The 25,021-nt window shown below is 34.8% G+C and overlaps 1 protein-coding gene across 1 annotated transcript in view; it reads left to right on the top strand.

The window, feature by feature from the left end:
• IQCM (IQ motif containing M) overlaps positions 1 to 25,021 on the top strand; it is a gene marked incomplete at its 5' end in the record, with an annotated part of 167,004 nt that overhangs the window by 78,562 nt on the left and 63,421 nt on the right. The window contains 2 exon segments of the mRNA XM_084517973.1: positions 14,010 to 14,064; positions 24,026 to 24,215. Of these exon segments, the coding sequence (XP_084374099.1) occupies positions 14,010 to 14,064; positions 24,026 to 24,215 (245 nt within the window).

Here is a 25,021-nt window from a genome sequence, read left to right as displayed (position 1 = left end):
TTCCCCTTTAAAGGGACACTGGCTAGTTGCTGGGCTTCAGCAGCAGCATAAGTCTAGCTCTAATTCTCTTTTGTGTCACCATTTTAGATAATCTATAGTCAGTCACACCTAGGTAGAATGGAAAAAAAAAATCATTTTTCCAAGGCTGGGATTCAATTTGAGTCCTCAATATAAATGGGTTTTTAAGAAACAATCAAATTACTCCCGTCTGCTTCAGGCACATTTACCTAATTTTTTCTTATTGTATAAGAGAAATGACCAATTTTTCTGTCAAAAAAAAAAAAATAATAAAAAAATAGTGTCAGATGAAGATATGTGATCATTTTTAGATACCATTGTAACTGGCTTTTCAATTATGTGCTTCTAAAATGCTGGGGTTATTGGTAATTAACACTAGAACAAGTATAATTTCAAGCCATCTAGCACAATTTGTGGGTGTTATGTTTTATGATGGCTCACTTCCATCTTATAAGAGGGAATTTGGGAACCGGCTATTTTTCTTGCTTGATTCAACACAGTTAATGGTCATACATCTATCAGAAAAAAAAAAACCTCACACTTGTTTAATAACATAAAGATACACAGCTGACGGGGCTTTTTCATGGAAAAGTATGTGAAACATTGATTCATTTCATAAGGGAGACTGTTAGCTGGAAATAAGTTTTGAAGGAAGGAAAGGAGAAAACCCACCCATAGTGCTGCAAATAAAGAGTGCATTTTCAAATAGAGCTCAAATCATGAAATAAAAAGATAAGGAGATTTCAGATTACAAGGCAGAACAATTTGACCTTTATGAAAGATATTCACATGATATATTGCTCAGGCCCTTTGATGTTTTGTTGATACAATCAAAGGCTTTTACGAGCAAATTAGAGGTAGCTTGATTTTGAGATGTTTGAAAAAATGAGATTAGTTTGCAGCAGCGATAAAATAGTCTTCTGCTCTCCTGACCAAGGCCATGGTTATTTGAACTACAGTCTTTATTCTTTCCTCTTTTTCTCCTGCCCTAGAGTTATTTCTTGTATTTCTGCATTACAGCTTAATAGAAAAGCTTCACTGATTGGAACAGGATTTGTTTTGGGGACTACAGCTTTGTATGTATTTCTAAAGGTTTTACAGGCAGTCTTTGAGTGCTGCTATATTTTTAGTAGTCCTCTCACATGCCTATTACATACAGGGCTGAACAATAGTAATTACTGCACAAATACCAAGGTCCCAAAGTAGTAGCATTCACTTCAGTGAAGAGCTGCTGTGAAAGCACATTTCAAAAAGAACCCATGGTGACAAGAGAAGGGGAAGGAGGGAAGGAAAAATGCAGTTCAAAGATTTTTTTTCTGAGGGAACATAATTCATTCATATGTATACAAGATTCTTTTCCCTGTTTGCATTTTCAGTAAAATAAAATAGGCCCAAAGAAGTGCCTTGTGGGCACAAAGTGAGTTCATTAATGGAAGGGTTTATATGACTGAGGTAAAGAATGGTCATGAAATAGGGTATCACTGGGTGGTTGGAACTGAACTGGATCTGCTACACAAAGGGATGAAGGGGGAAGATTAGCTGGTAGGATCAGGACAGGGCGTTCAACAGAAGACCTACAAGGTGTAGCAGGAGAGATCTGAAGAAGTGCGAATGGAAACGGTATCTTTTCTGAACTGGAAGTTTTAGGGACATCTTCCATCAATGTCCCCACGACGATACAGTTTTAATGAAGGACCCCTAGGATATTAAGATGTGTGCTGAGATAAACTGTGTTTTGTTCATTGAAATTGTAAATCCAGTATTGCTTTGATGAAGCTGCCATTGTAGCAGCATAATATTTTCATCATCAGTAAGCACTAGTTTTATGCAATGGAAAACTCTATATTATTTTTATTTGCCAAAAAGCTTTTTTTTTTTTTTTTTTTTTTTTTTTTAATATATATATTTATTTTCTGTCACCTTCAAGTTGTAAAAAGTATTAGTGAAAAAAATAAAGAATGAGAAAAAGTCATGTTTCTTTTTCTCCCAAAATGTCAAGAAGCAAAGATGATAGGACATTTGTCAATGATTTTTCTCATTCTAACAATTCACATGTCATGCTTTCATATGTTATGCACTCCAGACCTCAAACTTTTTTTTTCTAGACCTTTCTGTGTACATGTTATTCTGTGTACATATTCTCAAGCATCTAGAGACAGCTCCTGTTCCTGGTTCAGAAGACCAAATCATCACTGAACTCTGGAACTAGGTGGAAAAAAAAAAAGGTCAGTGGGATTTGCAACACCTTTCATTTTAAACAGGATTGCTCTGTAGATCTTCATCATCCCATGGTTAACTAATGAAGCAAAAGTCGTCACACATGCACAGACATATGCACAACCTCATTTTCCCCCAAATTACAAAACCCTATTTGCAAATGCTATATAGGAATCCTAATTATAATTAGATTTCCTCTATTCAGATTGAAGACTCCATTCTTTTCCCTTGGGAGGTGTGGGTAAGCTAACAAAGCAGCTGAACTGGGTGAATAATGCTCTGATATTATAGACACTTGAAAGAAAACTCAGGATTTCTAGTACACAGAAATAAAGCTGATGAGACCATCATACGATATAAACACTTACTATTTTCCTTAACACAAGCAGGAAATGTGACTAAATTTCAGATGTATTCTTGAATTACTCTGGTTTTCTAAGCACATTTGAAATGTGTTGCTTGTAAACAAACCCATTCTCTGGGTTGGATAACTGGACAAACACATGCATTCTTGATTCTTCGAAGTAATAATTATTAATTCCTACTCTCACTCTTGATTCCAATGTTTAGGAAGAGTTTAAGGATGTATAACTTCAGCATATCTTTTTTTTTTTTTTTTTTTTTGACCAAAATATAAAATGCAGTCTGAATTGCTTATGAATTGAAATATGCTTAGAAAAAAAAAAGAAATCTTTAGGTGAAAGTAAATTTATTATAATTCCAGTATGAGCCCACTCAGTTGCAATATATACCAGCTTTGCCACCAGACATTTTTATCAGTTTGTGTGAATCAGAGAGCACCATAATAGAAAGTTCAGTGTATTTTTATAGATGTTTATTTCAAATATTTCATGCATGCAGATGTTTTCAAAAGAAGCTGGCAAAAACATTTTAAATAAAATGTGCAACAATGCAACTACCTTTCATAAACAAAACAAGGTTGTTCTGTTTGCTTGTTAAGTCAACTTTAGCAGTTCCTAGAAATGTCATTTATTAAATGTCAGGCTAATTACTTGTAATATCAACCCTGAAAAACAGACCTTTGAGAGTGCACTTTCAGAAGCTTTTTCTTCCTGTTCACAGTCTGTCTGGTACATTTTTGGTGAGCAAATTGATGTTTTCGCAAAGATATTAAGCTATTTTCTAAATATGTATCTTTGTTTAGAATATAGAAGGATGTTTCATGATACTTTAATGAAAATAAATGAATATATTCTTAATTTGAATATCCAGGTTTATAAAACCTGGCTGTGGTATGCAACTGATGAATTCTACAAAATACCCTGTGTCTGGCAGGGACCAATACTTTTTCTGTGGGAAGAAGTGCTTGTTTTTTTTCTACATACTTGCCCTTGCTGCTGAACCTGACATGAAAAGTACAATTACTGCAAATTCAATAGCTATTTCTATACTGTGAATCATTACATCTTACATTGGCCACTTGGCACTGAAATTGTGTTACCAGTAGTAGCTGTGATATTAGAAAGAGTAACAGATCTGCTTTTGTTGAGGAAAAGAAGTTACCAGAAAGAAAATAGTTTTCAGTGTTACTAGTGCTTTGTCTACAAGAACACGCCAATCAGTAAAAATGAAATGAAAGCTATCAATCAGTAGGAATATAAGAAATGTACTAAGAACCTCTGTACCATCTAGACTAAAAACATTTGTATTAGAAATTTCTTGCATTTGAATACTCTTAACAAGCTCTGAAGTATAAAGTATATTAAGTATAAATCCACAAGAGAAAATGAAGATGAGCCCTGTCATGGTGCATTAGTTAAATCCAGGTTACATAGATAACCATAAGATAAAAATGCAGCAATCCAAAGGAGTTTGCATAGGTTGAAAGTTGAAACTGGAAGTGGCAAAGGTTGAGACTTGGAGGTGAAAGAGCTTGGAGGTGAAAGAAGCAGTAATTTTTTAATTATGGTAGCTGCTGTACCTACATGGGGGCACAGGTAGTTCCCATTCTGTGAAGTTGTATTGTCCACATCAAAAAAAGGCAAGGAAATGTAATGTATTCAAAAAATAGACCAAAACTGGAGGCTAAGAAGTCAGACTTTTTGTTTAGGCATGTAAATATAAATAAATAAATATATATATATATATAAATAAAATGTTTGGACATGTAAAAATGAAGTCTGAGCCCTGAACATTTTAGGAAATCCTAAAATCCTACCAGGTTTTGATTGTTCTATTGGTCTGCCTGGAAGTTGAGTTCTTAGATTGTTCAAAATCCAAGTAGACATCTGAGATTTTGTTTACTTTTACAGTTTGCCTCAAACAAATTATGTGTCAAGGAAAAAAGTTAATTGGCAAGATTAAGTTCAAATTAAGTTTTGAAAACAAAAATAATTTGCAACAAAGAAATCTGTTAATACAATGCATGTTTAAATATTACAAATTTCTAATGTGATCTTGAATACATGTACTCTTATGTTACCTGAGAATTTAAAAGATAGCTTAACTTTATATTCATTCTGGAATATCTAGTGACTTTTTTGCTGCAATGAAGTTGTATTTAGTGATTCTTGTATATGTATGTAATCACTTACTGTATGTATGCATAAATATTTATAAAACAATTTATATAAATACAAATATGTTTATATAAAATTACATTACAACATCCTAATTCTGTTATGATGTCAGTCACCAGAGACATATAGAAAATACTTATTTTTTGTTGTAGAAACTTATTTAAATATAATGAACATTGTATTCTAGGCAGGGATTACAATCATGTATTTGGTGCTCTGATGAGCCCCAATCTTATTTGTGCTATCCTGTCAGTGTAAAAGATGTCAAAGTGGATATAAACTTCAATCTCATGCATTCTATGACTGAATTCATGGATAAAATTGAAATACTTTGAATTAATTCTCCAGCACCAATTCATTAAACTCGTGCCCCCTGCCCCCCATTTAAATTATACATATACTTAAACTATGAACTGCTAATTCTATCATCTAGCTAATAATTGCTTGTAAGCACTATAGATTAAATCTGAGTGTCCCATTTAAAAAGGCATTAGCTAGCTGTGAGTTTTCATTAACTGCCTCTTCTTCCTTTCCAATGGACTTATTTTTGGATTGAAATACATGTAGTAACTGGGAAAAAAGTGCTTTTGGGAGAAGCTTCATTTAAACACTTCTTTTTTTCTCATCTGTTTATTGGATCACACAGATATATCTTTCACAGGATTCCTGTGACAATCTTTGACTTTAAAAAAGGTCTGTGGAGGTTAGAAGTGCTTGTCTGACCTTCCTGAAATGTTCTTTATGGGAAGGGACTAGATAAAAGTGCCTGAGATCAAAACGGGCCATGATCAAATTCAGAAGTGATATTAATTTGGGACCTGAGAAAACTCAGCATCAGAGAACCTGAGAAGGTATAAAGAACAGGAATTTATTTCTTTTTTAAACTGAATTATGACTTACTGGCCCCTGGAATTGCAAAGTGAATGGTGCTGAAAGGTGGGAAAAAACAATCTAGCAGAGAGCTCCAGCCTGTTCCAGTCTCTGAATGTCTCTGCGTTAGGATATTTGCCTGCAGTCATTACACAACTCCTTTATCTTTCTTGCCTAGCTACATGTATATCAGGCATTCTTCATGTATGACTTCATTTGGTAGACAAGGGATTAATGCAAACAGAGGCAACAGACAATGTTCTGTTGTATTTCCTAACTGATCAGGGTTTCTAGAAGTAGCTCAAATAACTGAATTTTGCAGTGGATTCCCTGAATTAGGCATTCATACAGAGAGTTAGAAGCCATAAAATCCATCCCATTGAACAAAAACCTGCTTAACCAAATATATAAAAGGTTGAAAAGAAAGAGATGTATCTTTAAATCCTGTTCTCTCTTGCAAGTAGAGGCTTAACATCATTTAGCTGCATGTTTTCTAACATTATGCTGTGCCTGCTCTATCAAATACAGAGATGAATTTGTGGTGTTTTTTAGAATGTAGTCTAAGAGGTCACTCTGTCCTAAATAACTTTGTAGTTAGAAAACTCATCTTTCCTGAGAGTAGCTGGGAGACTAGCTTCAGTTCCATGCAGAAATTCAAGCAATGTTAGAGAGAAGGCTGGATCTGGCTGGCAGTGGTGGCAGCTCCTAGGTTGGTGGAAGAGGTTATAGTAAGTATCTGACAGGAAAACAGATGAGCATGACCTGAGTCTTAACCATTGTATCACACCTATTTTTTGATGTAGTTATCATTCCCTAGTACTTTTGATCTTTTTTCATCAGTAAATCCATAACAGAATTACACAATTTCTGTTGGTTTAGGATAGAGGGCCAAGCTCTTGTGCTCTCATGTGCTATTACATGTAAACATTGTGACCAGTAGAATAGAAGTAAGCATATTGTTTTGTTAAGGGCTAATATAAATGTCCTGGACTCGGCATTCCAAAAAAAAAAAAATGTGTGGCAGAAACAGAATTGTCCTTTTACAGTCCAAGGCCTGGACAAAATCAATCTGGAAATAGCTTCAGAGAAGGGGAATGTACTACCAAAAGGGGACAGTTAAACAGGTACATCTGTCTCAGGCATGCTGAGTAGTAAAGAAAAGATGGATCAGGAAGTTCCATCTTTGTGTGCTCCCTTCTTCCTAACAGAAAAATGAAAGGGATTTTTAAAACTAAAAACTAAAAACAAACAAACAAACAAACAAAAAAAAATGGCAACAAAAAAACCCACATACTTTTCACAAAACTGCAATTACTTTTTGAACTTGTTTCTTCGTGAAATTATTGATAGCAAAATGTAAACCAGCAAGAATAACTAGAGTCATTATGGATGATAACACTAAAATGTGCTAGTGACATTAAACTTCATGACTGAAGAGCTCGGCCAATCTAGAGAGAAGGGGGCTTCTGCTGATTGCAAATGTCTCTGTACCTGTTAACAGTTAGAGTTTTCTCAGAAGTGATGGAGTGTGCTATTTTTGGAGAATGAATTGTAGACAAGAAAGGCTGTTGATCCCTTCCAATATGGCAGCTCTGTTGTTATGTAGCTAACAAGCAAAACTGGCATAATTGAGATTTTTATTTCACTCACTAGCCAAATTTGTTTCAGATTTTCTGAAATGGTCTCCTTTACTGCAAGAGATATAAAGCTTTTTTGATCTCCCTGGTGTTTCAGTGCACTCATTGAAGTCAAGGTTTTATGTTTTCAAAATGTAGAACAGAAAATTCTTTCACCCTGTCAGTTTCAAAATTATTGTGATATTTAAGCATGTTACCTTTAAAATTTGTGATATGTTATACAGAACATAACAATCACTATTACACATAATCACATGGAAGAACTGCTTACAGTTGTTCATTTGTACAAAGAGGTAAGATTTATTTTTAATTATTTTTGCGAACTTTATAACTAAATATTTTACAATGTAAGCTGGCAATTTGTGATTTTAACTTATGCATTCATTTTTCATTAAATGAAGTTGTATTGGAACCAGGAATTCAGTGTAGTTGAAACTGATAGGAAAGTAAAGTAGTGTGTGTGTACTTTACTATTCGGAACATTTTAAAGATATTAACACATGATAGTGAGAACTAGGTTGTGACTTGGCACAAGGCACACATATTATACCGGCTGTGGTTTAGTTGTAGTTAGATGGGAAATCAGCCTGGCTCTTTAAAATACCTTCAAAAAGCAGCCTTGTTCATGGTTTCAGCCCTGATCTGAAAAGAGACATCCAAATCAAGTAATTTTCAGGAGATGAAAGAACAGAACGTCTTGCAGCCAACATGCTTCAAGAGAGGAACAGGAAGCCATGCTGATTCTTTCCATGGTAAAGTGAATGGAATAATACAGAGCTGTTTTACACCTTTCTATGAAGGATATCTGGATAAAATGAGACTTTATTTTTTCTTTGAAAATACCAAAGGGACGGTATTAAAAGCTATGCAATGAGATGCAGACTTTGAGGTTTTGCTAGTTTTGTTGTCATTGATCCAGGCAATGCGCCTGAAAATATTTGAAGTGTTTTACGGAAAATCCTGTCTGACCCCATCGGAAGCAAATGTCAATTCCAGTTCCGCAAGCTGAAACTACCAATTCAGTAGATAGAAAGTAAATAAATAATGTGAAGTAATTTGGATAAATGACATATTTTTCAAGACCATACTAATCTTCCCAACAGGCAAAGTATACCAGGACTGGAGAGGTGTGATTGTACCAAATCCTGAGAAGGAGCATGACCAAATGAGGCAAAAATGCATAAGAGTGAAGGGTAAGAAGGTATGTAAACTGACCAAGTATCAGTGAGATCAGCTCTATGTACATTAAAAATGAGAAACATTCTAGCAATAAACTTTGCTTTCTGCATAAGAGGTCTATAATATAGGTGGTGTTATTATCAAAATGGGAGAACAAATTTTATAGTTGGAGCAGTAGCCAAGATTTTGGACCCCAAAAATTCTTGTCTTACGTTCGATTATTATATGTACAACACTCTACCAACTACTATGGACGAAGTGGTGCTTCACTGTCAGTGTACTTCAATATCATGAGTGGAATCTCTATGAATTCTGTCATTTATAGAACGTACATGAGTATTGCATGTGTTATACGGGCCCTGCTACAGAGAAGAGATCCCTGTTAAACTAAAACAAACAGTAGTGTAAACTTCTGGAGTACGTAGACTTTTAAATGCTAATAGTCACCAAGTATTAGATAACAACTGCTAATGTCAAAACTGAAATCAGTTGTGTAGATGTACCCTTTCTTTAAGAAGGGGGACTGATAGTTTGGTATTTAATTTTCAGAATTTGTACCATCATGGCATGGCTATCTCGTTTTGCCAGCTTGATTTTTACAATGTACTATCCAGAAGCATAAGCTTTTCTCCCAGTGGCCTAATAAAGCTGAAATTATTTGACCCAACTTCATGAAATGTTATGCAGTAACTGGATAGCTAAAATTACCATACCTCCACAGTAGTTTTAACAAATATTTCTTTAAAAATATCAAACACTTCAAAGATAACTGATTCTCTCTTTTTTTTTTTTTATATTATTATTATTACAAATGAAGTAAAGTCCAGAAAGAAATAGAAACATTTAACAAAACTTAAATACCACCACATTCCGTATGGATTTGAGGTACAAAGATTAAATGTTAAATGTAATTTAAGGCAGCAAGCAGCTGTTGGAGGTAACTTCCCTACTTAAAATTTTCTATTTGGCCTTAGAAGTGAATAGATCCTACTACTTAAAACAATTGTAAATTCATTTTAGGCTCTCAAAAAACACTTGTGAAGACTAAAAGTCTTGAAAGAAACAAGAGTGAAAAGTTTCTTTTTTATTTTTTGTTGTTGTTTGTTCTGAAAAGGAAATTATCTATAATTAAAGAATAATGTAAAAGAAGAGAGAAGGCTTGATAGCTTAAATGGAGTCAGACAGGATTCTGGATCTTGGCAGTTGAAATTCTAGCACCTCTCCAACTGAGAGATGTTTTCACTAAAAGCATAATTATAGTTTCTTCTAAATGAGTCATCCTCAGATAAATACAGTTGGATAATTGTTCTCTGTATTCTTTGGAAAACACTATGAACCCAGGCTTTGTATAAACAAACTTTTATTTCTTTACTGTAATTCAGTCCTGTTTGTAAATTGTCCTAAGACTCAGTTAATTCACAAAGAGAGTGACTTTGGACTGAGAAAGACATTTTCATCTGATAAAACCAGGATCTACTTATTGCTGAAGGCAACCGTGCCATTTACATATATATTGAGCAGATTTTCACCTGGTTGGTTTATTCATTTATTTTTGCTCCCACTAATTCCATGGGAAAGCAGCTCTAGTCTCTTTTGGTGGATAGAAACTTCCAGTTTTCACCCTAAATTTAAGTATGCTGAGTTTGTACTGACTATATTGTGCCAACATTGTCATTTAGAGTTATAGCTCTTCTCCATCCTTGACTTGTCACGCCCACTCCTGCCTGAATCAATTGTGTCCACTGTCAGCCTTTGTCTCTCTGGGCTGAAAAAGGTCAAACTATTTCTTGCTTCCTCTCATCTGAGACACTCTTCATTGCCCTGATTATCTGAACAGCTATTTCTTCATACTTTATCCAGTCAGAATTCACCTTGCTTGAATGCTGAGTGACCACAGTGATACAGAATATAACATCCCACAGGGTAGCATGTGTTTCTATGCTTATTAAACATGTTATGGTTGTATTTTGGGGATTACTTGTTCTCCATCTAAAACTGTATTTTACAAGTTGCCTCTCAGAAGTTAACTGCAAATTGGTGCCTCATATGGTTTGAAAATTGTACTAGGAAGTTTGTTTTTCTAAAGATCTCTTGGATGATATTCATCAGTAAAGACAAGGAGACTAAAATTTAGTTTACATCTTGGGATAGACTTATTGAAGAGCGTGTGTTTTCGGAGACCTGTTTTGGTAATGGTTCATTAAATGTTTTGTAAATCAGTCAAAATGATACAAGATTCCAGGGTCAGAAACAATGTCAGCATGTCTCTAGAGGTAATTCAATGAAACTACTGTATTCCTAAGTGTGTCGTGAATATGAATGGCATGTCCTAGGATGTCACATTTACTCTCTGGTACAAGCTTAGATTGATAGTGACTAAAAGCTAAGTGAAATATATGCAAAATGATACTTGGTTACAAACATTGTAATGTTCAGCCTTAAAAGTGTTCTAAGAATTGCTATGTCTTAGGAATTTATGTTAAGATCATTTAAGCTACAAGAAATACGTTATCTGAAGAATCCTGTAGACGTATGAAATGATTAGTGAAGAAAACCTTGCTAGCTCATGATGAGCAAGCCTTTCTGAGGAAGCCTTTCTGAGGAAGAGTGAAAATTACACAACGTATTTAAATTGCTGTCCTTGTCTATTCAGAAGTATCCTGGTATGCAGTAAATTTCCAACTTTGAAGTCATAGAAAAATCTTGGCGAGTCTAGATACAAGAGGTTACCTTTTGCCTAGAGAGGCACCTGATCTTTACATTTAAATTAGAATTGTGTTTTATACTTAGTTTCATTTTGTTATTTCTAATTTTGCATGAAAATTCCTCACCTGAAAATTCTTATTAAGTAGAGAGTTAGTTTCTTATTATTGTCTATTTGGTGTTGAGGATGAGATAAGACTGAAAGCTGTATCTCCATGGAAGGATTGAAAAGACTAAGTGTCATGAGTAGACGTTGCTGAGAAACTGTGTCCCAGGGAATTTAGGGAATCAGACTATCTCCTGCTACACTACAAACAATTGCATTAGAAACAGAGGCTGACTACTGCGTAGCACTTACTGAAAAATGCTCATTTCAGCAAGGGTAAGCTAGCATTTCCTCTGCAAGGAGCAATTTACAGAGAAATATACCCTGCCTTTAGGCAAATCCCAGAGCTCTCTAGTTGAAGTGTTTTCCCCCAGAAATGAGTTTCAAAGGCATTTTTTGTCAAGAAGAATTTCTCAGGCCTTGAATATCTGCTGTAGGGAGAAAAGGAGAAAAACAGAAATGCTAACTCACTATTGAAACCAAGTATGCAAGGGAGTTTTTTGGGTAAGCTGAAGTTGAAAATCGCTGTGCTGATTCATTCAGGGCATTCTATTTTATAGGAGAGTCTGGCATCCTGAGTGAATGCCCTTGCCACTGCATTGAATCTCTTGATTTTGTTTTGCAACAGAACAAAACTAAGCTTTAAAATCTTGAAATGTCATGTAATGTTACGAGTGAGCCTGCAGTGAATACATTATCCAAAGACAGGACAGTGCTTTATTTGCATAGATAACGTGGCTAAACTATCTTCTCCAAAGAGTCACTGAGCTTAGGCCTGTATTGCCAGTGCAGTTAGGTTGTTTTCACAACTGATTCTGAGGCACGTTCTTTCAATTATTTTTAAAATCGGTTCAACTTTCTATTTACAATACCCATGTTTTTGGTAGGTGAGTTGCTATGTATACCGTTGCCTCATGGCTCTTTCATTTGATAAAAGCCAGCTGTACAGTCTAATCTAGCAAGATGAAAAACTAGCCTGGATCAAAATACAGACAAGTGGGGAAGAAGGAGTAGAAAGCTTGTCATGCACAGACATCTTTGTTAATGAACATTTCACATGAAAGAAAATAGTCTTTCAGAATATTTCTATGTCTGATTTTATTTTATTCAATGAGAAAAGACAACAGAGATTACTATAGCATGTGAATCTGGATAAAACAGGGAGTGTGCTTAGAAAGTACCCACAGCTCTGCTTATGTCTACACACAAGCGTTTATTGTTTCTTTAGAATGGCTTTCATGTATTCTCTGAAAAATTATCCAAAACAAAAAAAATAAGAGTAGTTCATTAAACTTTTAAATATGCTTAATAAAATCTTTCCCCAAAAGGCACATGAGGAACAGTGGGTTATAGACAAGGTGTTACCTTATCAGAATCATTATTTTCAATTACTGATTTGTTTTCTTTAGGAGGAGATAGGATATAGTGGTGGTATTTTAAGAGCTGAGATAGCTTAGTTGCAATTTGCACTTTACTAGGGTTTTGTACTTGACCTAAAATAGGAGACAGTTATTTAAATCTAAAGCTCTTTCAAAGCTAGCTGCGAATTAACCATTCCTTCATTAGGGTTCAGAGCTGACAAAGAGTTCTACTGTTTATCATGCGAAGTGTTTCTATGGTTGAAATTCACCAGTTTAGACAGAATACCATAATAATCTGAATTGAACAAAATATGAAATATCCATTTCCACTCTATCATCTCTGATTCACAATAGAATGATCAGCTTCTATTCTTCCTGTTGATGAATGATGCCAGCTTTAACGTTCCTTCATGCAACTGTAGGTGTTTTTCCTGTGCTACCTTGTAGGCTTAGCAGAAACTCTTTGTAGATGGTTGAAAACAACCTCCTTAATGCACTTTCTTTTCATACTTAAGGTTAAGCTTTACCACGCTGTCTGTTCAAGTTCCTGATGTACTGTGACAATTCTGTATCATGCCAACCAAAATCAATTCACTATTTCCTCATGTTACATTGTTACTTCATCCATCTGATCCATCTGTATTCTACTGTTGCCTCTTCCTTTTTTTTTTTTTTTTTTAATGCAATTTGAAATTACCTGGGTTAGTGATTGTCCTCTACTTATTGTATTTAAGCAGTGTCCATCACCATCTTGGGGCCCTGGGACCGAGACTAAGTTCATGAGTTTCTGTGGCATGGTGCCACTAGCTGTAATAGACAAGGTGGATTTTGTTCCTGGTTTCAACCTAGCCACCTCTTCCAGTGCTTTATATGCCACCCTTCATTCAATTTCTACTGGGATGCAGTGATCTGTATTCTAATTGCAGATTTTTCCTTTTTTTTTTCTTTCTTAATTTTAGGACATAAGTCTTAAGTCTTTTGAGTCATCAGAGTCCTTCATTGCATCTTCTCCTGAGTTCCAGATATTCTGGAAACATTAAAGGTTTTAATATGATATTTTGAATAATTCTTTCATTCCTTTTGCAGATTAATGCAATTATTATATCCATGTATATCCTGTTTTACTGAGGAAAACTTGAAGTTTTCACAAATAGATCTTGATCCCCATACAAAACAGGAAGCAGAGTAGTAGAGCTAGAATCAAATAAATTAGTTCGCTACCCCAATTCTGGAGTAGCTTTCTATGCAGACATTATTCTTAAATAAAAGTTACTTTTATTCCAGAATAATTATTCTGCTCACAAAACAGCATCGGCTCTGAGACAAAGCTGAGACTTCTAACACTTTGTAAGTTTATCTCTGAATTCCTGCTGTGCAGATGGCACAGTGGGCTGGGGAGCAGCAGGACTGGGAAGCAATAGAGAAGTTGGCAGGTTGGTGAAGAAGATAACAGGTGGCTTGTGAAGTGGAAGCAAGGTCTTTATTGCAGGCCACCCTTGTCTCAGGCAGAATAAAACTTTGAATTCAAGGCGGGGGAGGCAGCCTCAGATGAAAGCATACACAACATGCTGGACCTCATACTGGAGACTTCAAAGATATTTTCAGAAGTAAAGGAAATGAACTGTGAACTTTCGGATGGCTCCAGGTAGAATCCAGGTAGAAATGGGAAATCTAGAGAAAGCAATGGCTGTTCGAAGGGTGACTAAACACTGAAATGGTGGACCAGCACAAATAGAGGGCTGTGGAAGAAAAACACTATGTAAGGTCTTCAGATGAGACAGGCGCTTTTTTTTTTTCTTTTTTTTTTTTTTTTTTTTCCCTCTCAGCAACCTTATCAGAGTACAGATTGCTGTAACAGCCAATTAAATTCCTTTTGCAAGTGGGAGGCAGGAGGCTGAACTCAATTGGCAAGTGGCTCATCATAGTGTGAAGTGGGAACAGCTCATTCTGAGTCAAACACATGCTTCACTGCACTGTCTTATGTGGAAGATTCTGAGAAGATAAAACCATTTGACTCCTTTGTTATAGCAGTGTATCAAATATAATGGTGAGTGCAGATTGTAAAGAAAACCTTTGTGTGTATTTCGTGTCTCCCACTTTTCAGGGGTTAGTGATATGATTTTCCTTATTGTTAAAAGGGAACATAATTCAAGTTATGTGGCCAACTTACTTTAAGAAAGTAATGTAAGATATATCTTACTTTAAAAAGAAATTACGGTGAAAAATTTTTTTCTCTCTGCTGTATAAAACCTTGTAGGTAGCAGTCTGCTGATCAAAATGTTCATTTTGAAATGAACAGTCTTTACAGATGTTTGATACTTGTTTTATGAATATCAGATATACTTAGAGATATGTTCCTGGCAAATCCTGATCACATGCATAGTAATATATTAATTTTCATTGTCAGCTCATAATCCTCACCACATACTGATAAGCACAGCTGGAGGACCCAAGAAAACCTTGGATAATGACTTGATAGCATTTCGTAAATCTATTGTTAATTGTTAAGATACATTTGAAGCAACTTAAAACATCATCAAGCATCTATCTTGCACTGAATTCATACATTTATAGTATGAATAGAAATGTGCAAAGTTGCTTACTTTAGTGTTGGACCTTTGCCCAGAATTTAGTTTTTGGAGATCGGCTCTTGAGGTCTTATGCAGATAGTATGCTTATTGCACTTCTGTGTCCACCCTTTTCTCATGTTTTCTCCCAGGCAGCTGGTGTTAATGCTTAGATTGTATAAAATTATCTAGTCATATCTCAATTGTACAAGAAGTGTAGTTTCATCTTCATATTAAATCCTAGCAGGTGACTTTATTAGGCATTGGCATGGCATTAGACCACATGAACTAAAAGGTAGACTGCCTTTCAGCATATGCCTTATATCCCATACAGTGTTTCCAAATGAATGAATGGGGGTGATAAAATCAGGCATTTTATCTCCCACTTTAGGTCTTGGAGGAGCAATTTCAGGACTCAAATTCCTAGATGAAAAACAGAAGACCAAAATACAGCAAACTAGTATGAAATCAAACCAGACAAGGCTGCTCAGTGATAACAGAGAACGTCTTAAATAAATTACCAAGGAACCATACACCTATAAAATGAGGTGTTAAATAAGGCTATTCCTGAGCATGCACATGCATTTTAGCTCTCTCAGCAGATAACATTTAATTGGTGGCTAATAATCCAAAAACATACAAAGTGAGAAGAGCCAGGCCCTCTGATTACGATAGCAATTGCTTGAAGTGTAGTACCCTCATAAGAAGAATGTTTTTTCTTTAACATTTGGATAACCCATACCTCACTGATTGAAATCAGTAATACAAGTCAGTACAGTAACTTGCAACCTTTAAAACCTGCACTCTGATTAAAAAATGATAATCAGTGTCTAGCATTTAGGCTCTGTGGGTAGATTTGCTAAATATCATTCCTGAAATAGTGGTGTAGATATACTAAATGCATTGCCAATGTTAATCTAGCACATACTACTTATGATTTTTCAAAAAAAAAATTATTTTGTTATTTGCTCATCAAAACATTCTGGTGACTGAAAAAGTAATGAAAATGTTTGGTGGAAGAAATTACTATATATATGTATACCTAAATGTGCTCTAAATTTTGCATTTTCACACAGGCAAGAACTTGGAATCATTGTGGTTAGTTCTCTGAAATTGTAAACTTGGCACCAAATGGAGCACAAAATATAACAGAAGGTTGGGTATAGTAAGAAAAATAATTCAGGGGTGAACACATCATGTCTGTGTACCTTGAGAAAGGTGGCAGTGTGCAGAGGGGCTACAGTAGGGAGTTAGTGACTGAAATCAAGCACAACAGGTCAGAAGAATAATCAGTAGAAGCGTCATTCCAAAAACTGGGAGCTGAGCCAAAATATTAGGAAGTCCATAGAGCAAGGTAGGACCTAAGGTGGTAGATAATAGGCAAAGCTAGTATACATTTGAATATCAGACTTTGGTTTTAGTAAATGGGACTAGGGTCTATGATATAGCCAAAAACGTACGGAATGGTAACATGCAACCAATAGGACTTGTCCACGAGGTGGATAGGAGCAAAATACTTGTCAGGCATGCAGTCTTTCCTTTAGCTGGTCAAATGTGCCTGGTCTTTAATTGACGGGAAGTCTCCTGAGACCAGCTGTAGCACTGATAACCTAGCTGGAATTTACTAAGGATGTGAAAGTGCCCATGTAGCTGGCTAGTAATCAACACATAGTTCTCAACTACATCCATAGTATACATGTATCTTAAATATCACATGCCATTCAGACCATTCAAAAAAGATAGAGTCTAGAAGGTAGTGTGTGGAATTGCCAGATGTGTGGAATAGTTTCTTTTATAAGACAGACAAAATAAATCGGGATTCATAAGGACAGAAAATGTATCATGCTGTATTTACTGATGATGAATATGATATACCATTTTACCATCCATTGATTCAGTATCATAAGATCTAGGTAACTGAGCAGCAATACGATCTTGAAAGTGGGGGTAAGGCTAATAAAGAATATTGATATTTATTATTTCTGTAGCTCAAGTACTAGAGGGACATGATTAAATTAGCAGGTAGTAAATTTAAAACAAAAATCCAAGTCTTTTTCATATAATGCAAAATTAAATTATGGCTCTGTTAGTCACAGGTGTTGCGAAGTCTGAAAATATATAGGGGATCGAAAAGGGGATTAGGCAATTTGATGTCTGATTAGTTATTCAGTGGCTATTAAACACAAGGGTAGAGATGCTGCCTGTAGTTCGGTTACTAAGCGGCCAATGACCAGAAGTCTGTAATGGAGACAAATCACTCCAAATGTATGGTGTTTCTTACACCTGTCTAGATTCCTTTGCTGGCTATTGTCAGGGAGAGCACACTGGAATGGGTGCTTTTTCAGTGTAATGCCAGATACATGTTTTTTATGATGCTTCATTCATAACTGTACTCCAGGAACACAAGAATTAAAATATGTATGGGAAAAGCCATATTTCATACTAGGGGAGGACAGTTGAGGTGGCTAAAGTTATATGTTTCCATTACATTCTGTTTTTTCTTTCCTCTCAGTCTTTTACCAGATTATGTGTCCTTTTAAAGAGTTAGCCTGATCAGAAATGCAGTACAACAAAAGCCAACCAACCTGATCTACGCAAGTGGCTCTAAGAGGAAAAATATGATACCAAATATTAGTCTTCTGTGTTTTCATAATGAATGCATTGCTAGATTAATAATCAAAAGTAGCTGGACAGGGAGCAGTCCTGGAGGAGATGGAATTGGGAAAACAAAATTTACACTTTCTGAAGCTGTACATCTGAGCTTAAAGGAAGGTATTGCTAGGTTTATCCCTAACATAACACATAGGTTGGATTAATTTCTTTGAACTTTTAATTTTGCTCAATAAAGCAGCAAGTCCTATCTAAATTGTGAACCTTTTAAAGTATATGTACAATTCTTGAATTATATGGCAGTTGTGAGCTGTCTTAAATTTTAAATATCATCTAATTCACTAGATCTTTCTTTTTTCTTTCCAGATAGACTTCCCAGTCTACAAGAAGAAAAGTGCTGCATCAGGTGCTAAGTCAGAAAGGAGAGAAAATTGTCAGAAATTCAGTCAGAAAGTCAGAAATTTGAGGTGCTTTTTTTTCCTACTCATCTTTTGTAAAAAAATGACAGCAGATGAAACTGATTTATTTTAATGTTTTTCTTTTTGAAATTAATATAGAAACTGAGAAAGGCATTGGAAAGCATGAATGGGCCTTAGCCATGCATTTAATTTTTTTTCCAAATAGAATCTAAAGATTTTCAATGGCATTAAGTTACAAAACTTCAGAATGGTGTTTCTGGGTCTGATTTGTATGATCTGAGGAACCAGATCCATTTGTTTGATGTGTATTGAAACCTCCTATTAACATCATCATGGCCTCAGAAAACTAGGCAAATTTAAAATTTGAAAATTTTAAGTTTGCCTAGTATCAGGCCCTGAGACCAACTAAATTGGGCTCTCTGAAGTTAATAACTGTCTTCAGCTGGAAGTTAAAGCTGTTGTTGTGCTTGTCATTAGGGCTTCTATTTATGACTCCATGTTGCTTCTCTGTCATATTTTGTCTTCTATGAACATCCTGAGTGAATAATTTAGGATGTGTCTTTGAGTTTAAGCAGTGTTTCATCATCTTCTTAATTTATGTCTGCATGAATTCTAATTAGCTGGTCATCAAAATTCTACTCAGCCATACATTGATTATGTATATGCGTATCTTCAGATTTTATTTGTATAGTGATAATTTCTGGATTGAGAACATACTGACACTTATGAGTAATCACTGGGCTACAGTTCAGCACTCCATCTGTATTCAGCAAAACACTTAAGCATATGCTTAATTTTGACTTTAGCTCAGGTAAGCATGCCTCCATCCCAATTCAGCATAGCGTTTTAAGTACGTGCCTAACTTTAGGCATATCCTTAAGTCCCACTAAAGCTAAAATCAAACACACCCTTAAGTGTTTCATGAATATGTATAACTGCTGAAATTGGTTCGATGAGATGAACTCTGTCGGCCATTAAGTAACAAGAAATGCCTGGCCATGATTTCATTACTGTCCTAAAGGCAGGGAAAATATAACAGAGAACAATTTATTTGTGCCTCAAAATTGTAAAAGCTAAGCTGTGTACTGTTGAAGATAAAATATTTTATAAACTCTTCCTATCCATTAAAGAATACTATCAGGAAGAAATCAAGATTCCATTCTCAATGTTTCATTAGGTTCTGAATGTTCAATAATGTTTTGTTTCATTCTTGAAAAACATTTCAGATAATGTATCTAAATGTGTTTGAAATTACAAATGAGAATGAGAGGACAACTGGTTGCAGAAACAAAGAAAATGAGTAAACTGTATACAGGTGTTGAGGATGTTACAGCTTATAGCACGTTTCTTAAAATTTTGTTTTATTTTCGATCCTGACGTGCTTGATTCACATCACCAGTCTTTGTTTCAATTCCTTTTTGCTTTTGCTGCTTCAACCTCTACAGTCCTTCTGCACTATTTATGTGAAAAGCTCTTTGCATTTTTTATTTCAGATCCTCTCCTATTGCAGTTCATGAAGTCTTTCAACAGTAGGCTGTTAATCCTTTGCAGATTAATATGATTTCAGTGATAATCCTTTCATTTGTTGAATTTTAAGACATATAATCATTAAAGAAAGTGCTTGACAGATTTTCCATTAGAGAAGTACAAAGCAGGTGGTATGTCTTTAATGTATGTCGGTAGCACTTTATGTTGCTCATTTATAAAATTAAATTTGCAGATGAAGCAAAGAAGTCTAGGGTTAGTTACTGCTCTTTTCCCTTTGATATTACATTTGAAATCCAATTAAGGAAAAAGTTATTCAGGGGGTTTCAGACCAAGCAGTGTTAGAATATCTGGTTGAAAACTTTTTTCACATCTCCATTGTTACATTTCTTCTGGAATAAGGGTCAGCTTGGGTTCTACCCTAACACGGTAAAGCATTGAGTTATTATGTGGAGAAAGGGCAGGATATAATCTAAGACGTGAGATTTACCTTCAGGTAGGCTGTAGGATGTAAATAGTATACAGGAGTCATTCCAGCTCTTTGTACGAGGTTTATTCAGACCTTCATTTAAGTTAAATATATGACTGAAATACTATTCCCTAGATTGAACTGAAGGCTTGAGTTATCTCACAATAATGGCACACACAAATCTCTTGCTATTAGAGTTTTTGGTTTTCTGTTATTTCCAGCTCACTCTCCATGACAGTACTTCTCATCCAATACTTTACCCTCTTTTTTTCTTCTCTTTTTCCTCCTGATATTTCCCATATTGACCTATTTCTTCTTTTTCTGCTCTTTTATGCAAACTGATGAAAAAATAGGCAGGAAGAGAAGGCATAGATATTAAAATATTATGATACTGAGTACTCTTTTAAGACACGTTTTATTTAAGATCTCAGAAGCAATGCTTCAGGGTTAATATACAAACAGCAGAAATGTTCTTTTTTATTGTTTTTAGCCACAGATTAAAAAACAACAACAAACAAAAAACCTCTGCAAACATTTAAAGTTTATTAAAACCTCTGTTTAAATAAATAGATAACAGGTGTGGCCTATCGTTACTAGGCTGAATTTTTTGCTTTTATATACTGAAAATGTATAAAAGTTTTATGCAGGAAGGAAAGGAAGCAGACACCACAAGTCTTTAGGAAAATCAGGTCCTGAACTTGGCAAACCTTTAGCTGATTTTGTCACATATTTGCAGCTTTAATATGATTTGGCCTTTGCAACAGCCAAAATAAGTGTCCTTTAATCACTTCCAACCTATTAACAGATGGGCAAACAGCTTTTATAAATGGGGCATACAAAATACTCCAATATCAGCCAAAACTAATTAGTAACAATATCTGAAATGCAATTTATAAGTGATGGAATATATATTAATGCAGATAAACTGATGGTTTGATAGAAATTCCTTTTCAAACATTATGTCTGGTATTTGTTCTGCTCTGTTATGTTCTAAATATTCAAAAAAAAAAAAAAAACACACACTTTTTTCTGTCTAGCTATTTTCTTCTGTTAAAACATCTTGTTTAAAGGTAGCGCAACTGATAGAAATCACATTAAGCAAGAGGTAGTTTAGTACGTGTTTTTGTTTTTTTTTTGTGGTGTATTAGAGAAAGGACAGTGTAACTTGAACACAACATTAAAAGAAGTTAATCTTTAAGAACGGCCCAAAGTACTGATATAAGACATTATTTATCCACCAGTGCCAGATCATATTAAATATATCTTTACACTGCAGTATTAATCAGCATATCTAAATTGCATGAAATTAAATTGCGAGATTATAGAAAAATTGCCACATGCATAATTCAGTAGGAAGAGCCATTCAATGCATTGCCATCAGATCTATGGCATGAATTTGATTTTACAAAGACATCTGTAGTGCAGACAGCTGCTGTACCTAAGTGAGGATTTGATTGTACACTCAATATTTCAAAGAAGCACTTGTCCATATCTTCCGTATAATTTTTGTTATCCTGGCTCTAAAAAAGAATGTAAGTGGTTGCAAACTCAGAATTGTTCTGAAACATGTTTTCATAAAAAAGAAGTAATTCAAAACTTGCTGGTTTTAGGAAAATTTTCCTTTCACCCGAGTGCCCTGTCTTTCACAAACAACCTACCTCTCCATCTCAATTGATGCAGTGATTTGGGGGTCTTCCTTGGAAAGTCAAACTATATCTAGAATACTAACAAATTTGAAGACAATGTTAAGAAAACTTTTCAAATCTTTCTTCCTGTAAGGTAACACAAAGGGACCTGCTGTCTCACTTTCATAATTGCCTCTGATAATCTTTTTCTCAACTTTTGGAGAAAAGGAGCAATAGAAGTAGTGTGTACATTCTATATGCCCATGTTTCTCATAAGTCAGGTAGTTCTCTTCTTGTCCATCCAACATAATGATATTCCATGGTCTTTGAAGACAGTGGATCTCATCAGCCCAGTACTGTAACCTTTGGATAGCCTCATGCTCAGCATATTCAGGTGTTTCAGAGTAGATAGTCATCACCTGCAAACTGGCTAGACCTGTCTAGAAATGGCTCTGGAGGCGAGTTCACTCAAGGCATCCCTGCAACTAAGGAAACTGTAATTTCTTTGAAACCGTAACAGCAAATTAAAACGCTGTTCTCTGATAGAATCTCCGAGGAGAAAAATGAATGAATAACCTTTGCTGGAATGGAGCAGAATTAAGCCAGTAGAGGGGTGAATTCTTTCTTTAGTGCAGAAGATTTGGAGGTTGTATAATGTTATAAGTGAGAGGTGAGATTGTGGTCCCAAACTGAGAAGTCATATGAAATACCTGAAAGTTTTTTTAGCCAGTAGAGAGATCAAGATCGATGGGACAGATTTGTCTTTGTGGCACAATCTGGAATGATGAATAAGTGCAAATGATATTTTTTAATTATAAGAAGATGGTCTGATGAGAAATCCTGCAGGCTCTTGGCTAGAAGGAGAAAATACTACAGAATACCAGAAAATAACCAGTTTAGAATTCATTGTTAGTTCCAAAACAACTGATCATAACCTCAAAATAATGAAACCAAGACAAAAGAAAAAAAAGGAAAATACAAGTTTTTTGAGAAATGCTCTGATCTCCATTTCTCACGCATTTTTATCTGACTAGCACCTTGCTTAATTAAGACCAGACATCAAAAAACGTTTTTCTCTCAAATGATATTTGAAGCAGATTGGTTTAGTCTTAGCACAATCTGGATGTAGTAAGTAAAATTGCAACTGACTCTACAGCACATAGTTACTTATGACCTTAACTATAAAATGACTATTTCTATTCATAATTGCACCTTCAGAAAAAAAAAACAAAAAACAAAAAACAAAACAAAACAAAACAAAAAACCTCTAGATGTGGTATATAATAAATTCTTCAGCTATATTTTAGTTTACATTTCTGCCAGTTACACAGCTTGGAATGCAAAATCTAATGACTTGATTAACCACCACGAATTGTTTTGACCATTCCATTGGACATAGTCAAGTAGGAGAACTGTAGAGGTGAGACATTGGAGAATTCCTTGTTCTTTATCAAGACAAAATTGAGAGATTTTATTGTTTTAAAATTATTAATTTTACTGTAGTAAATACCTCTACAATTCATATTATTGGATATCTTGGCTTTTCTGCTGTTTCTACTCTCCTGTTTTGAATGGAAAATCTCCAATACAGCCTGTCTAGGTATGTTCTTTTAAAAAGGATTGACTTAAACACATTTATCTGTTCTTGTAAAATTTATTTTTTGTTTGTTTTTAATTGGAAATTAATATAGAAGACACATTTAAAGGTTTCAGTGTGCCTATCTACTAGATATTATCTCAATGGTAAGAAACATGTATACATATAACATAAGTCATTTTTTAGTCTGACAAATTCATTACTTAAAAAAATGTTTTTCACAGTCAGTATGACTTTTTACATCCTCCTTTCTGTAAAAGTCAAAGTAGACATAAAAAAATAAGCTATATGGTTGGTTGGGAATCCAAAATATTAAGATAATATTATTTAAAATAATAGCTTAATCCTTATAGTTTAGAAAGTCATGGGAATTGTGGAGATCTACACATCTGTACAAAACATTTGTCAAGCAGATTTGGATGCTAATTCTGTAAATGTAGTTAGTAAATGACCAGCAGTTCCTTTTCAATCTTTTCAAGCTGTTCCTGTAAGTGAAATGATTCTACATGATTCTGTACTTATTTTAGGTGAAAATTACAATTTGTCTACTAACATTTTGATTCATAGTTCAAGCATTTCTCTATGAAACTGAAAAACAAATATTCTGTACTTTAATTTCTAGTGACAAACGCCTTTCTCTTCAAACCCACATGAAGGAAAAGAAAAATGTAACTCACCTGGAAGACTTTGGAGCTTTTTGTGATTGTACAAAGGATCCTGGCAGCAGAGAAGTACTTAAAGCAGTCATTTGCATTCAGAGATATGTGAGAGGGTGGCTTGTACGCAGGGCATTCAAGAGGCTAAAAATTAAGGTAATGTCTTGGTTGTTTAATCCACATACCGCTTGCATTTTAGTAGTGTAAGATTTCTTGATTATTAATATTTAGCTGTGGAAAACAAAACAAAACAAAACACATGCTGAGCTAGTCCGTATGCCATCTCTGTAGTGCACCTTCAAGGTCAGAGACAATTCAATGATACTGCTCTGCTGGGACCTGTTTCCATCACTTAATTGTAGGAAGGCTCTCATTTTTAGAAAAGAATGTCCTTTGCGATGTGTGATCCCTTTACCTTTTAATAGTCTTGGTGTATATGCATATTGTATTGTTAATTCTGGGGCCTGCAGATGAGGTAGAGAAACAGGCTTTAGCTAACAGACTGCTTATTGCACCCTTCTCCCACTCTCTTTTAAGCTTAAGTTACTGAAGAAAAGAAAAAAACAAAAAACAAAAAACACAACATGGATTCTATAGTATAAATACTGTTTTTCATATTTGTCATCTCATGTTGCTAAATGAAATGCCAGTTTCTAAGAAATGGTATACCAAAATGCTATAATACGCACTTCTGCTTTCAATCTCGGAGTTTATACCAACTTAAAAGAGCTTATAAATATTGAAGGCTGGCTGCTAATGGAGGCTGCATAACTTCAGTTAAGATATCATTTTTTAGTGATTTCTAAGCCTTCTATCTAAGGAGTAAACCCTAAGAAAACTTGTAACTAATTCAAATAAGTGGGTCAAATAGGAACTGAGACATCCATTAAACTATCTTTTTTATTAGTTTTCCAGAATCCTAAAATAGGGTAGTAAAAATCAGGTCATATTATTTGGTAATC

This window comes from Aythya ferina (assembly GCF_964211825.1).
Source record: "Aythya ferina genome assembly, chromosome: 4".
Taxonomy (NCBI): Eukaryota; Metazoa; Chordata; class Aves; order Anseriformes; family Anatidae; genus Aythya; species Aythya ferina.
The sequence above is the reverse complement of the archived record's forward strand: the minus strand, read 5'-3'. Positions and strand labels throughout refer to the sequence as shown.